This window comes from Plectropomus leopardus, unplaced genomic scaffold (genome assembly GCF_008729295.1).
Source record: "Plectropomus leopardus isolate mb unplaced genomic scaffold, YSFRI_Pleo_2.0 unplaced_scaffold15797, whole genome shotgun sequence".
Lineage (NCBI taxonomy): Eukaryota > Metazoa > Chordata > Actinopteri > Perciformes > Serranidae > Plectropomus > Plectropomus leopardus.
This window is the reverse complement of record NW_024616941.1, coordinates 1-1,279: the sequence shown is the minus strand read 5'-3', so window position 1 is coordinate 1,279 and position 1,279 is coordinate 1. Positions and strand designations below refer to the sequence as shown.

General features: G+C 50.6%; 1 protein-coding gene across 1 annotated transcript; it reads left to right on the top strand.

The window, feature by feature from the left end:
* Positions 1-49: 49 nt before the first annotated feature.
* LOC121964500 (E3 ubiquitin-protein ligase UBR2-like) lies at positions 50-1,230 on the top strand (the record flags this gene model as incomplete). The annotated part of the gene is made up of 5 exons (XM_042514705.1): positions 50-180; positions 285-423; positions 756-818; positions 911-1,031; positions 1,114-1,230. Coding segments are annotated over 5 exons (571 nt in total), but the record flags the coding sequence as incomplete, so codon positions are not given.
* Positions 1,231-1,279: the final 49 nt, after the last annotated feature.

Genomic DNA, 1,279 nt, shown 5'->3' with positions numbered 1-1,279 from the left:
TGTCTCTGATGTCCTGTAATGATTCCTTTCCCTCTGTGTGTCCCTCCAGGACCCTGTGTCCCTGCTGCCTGTAGACATGGTGTCTCGTGGTTTCAGTATCTTCTCCATCCTGCTGAGGTACGCTGTGGACATGTTGACCTGGGACCAGGAGGACCAGCTGCCTGTGGGACTGGAGCCCCCGTACGACCACACACACACACACACACACACACACACACACACACACCCCTGACCTTTAATGATGTCCTGTCTCCGACTGATGCCTCCTGTCCTGTGTCTCTCAGGGACAGAGGAGACACCTACTACTGCATGTTGTTCAATGATGAGGTCCACACGTATGAACAGGTCATCTATACGCTGCAGAAAGCCGTCAACTGCAGCCAGAAGGAAGCTGTCAGCTTCGCTACCACCGTGGACAGAGACGTCAGTGCACGCACGCACACACGCACGCACGCACACACGCATGCAAGCACACGCACACAAGCACACGCACACACACACACGTTATAGACATTAACTCTTAGCGCCAGGCCTGGAATCAAATGGAAAAAAAAGAAAAATGTTATTTTTTGTTTTTTTTCACTCCCCCCAAATTTTCTAAGGAAAAACAAAATCATCAAAATGGGTCTTTTAAAACCACCAAAAATTTCAGCAGTAAAAGCAAAGTGTCAGCGTTTCTTCAGAGAATTTGTGGCCTTTAAGATAAGGATGAACTGTCCGTCTCCCTGTTTTCTAAATCTGTGGTCACGCTGCAGGGCAGGAAGTCGGTTCGATTTGGAGATTTCCAGTTCTGTGACCAGGCCAAGTCTGTCATTGTGGTGAGTGTCTGACATCACCGCTCACCTGGAGGAGCTGACGGTGCTGCGTGACGTCACGTTAACCCTCCTCTGCTCTCTGTCTGCCCCCCCAGAGGAATACCAGCCGGCAGTCGAAGCCCCTCAGAGTCCAGGTCATGCACTCGTCAGTCGTCGCTCATCAGTGTTTCGCTCTGAAGGCGCTCAGCTGGCTGGGGCAGGTCATCCAGTACTCAGGTGAGTCTGGACTCCATCACCCATAATCCCTCACTCTGTCTGTGTGTGTCTGTGATCACGCCGTGTACCTGCTGTGTTTCAGACGGTCTGAGGAGGATCCTGTGTCAGGTGGGCCTGCAGAAAGGTGCAGAGGGAGATTACTCCTCGCTGGTCGACAAGCTGATGCTCAACGACTCCAAGATGTGGAAAGGTAACCGCTGCGCTTTATTTATATTTATATTTACATTTACATTTATATTTACATTTGC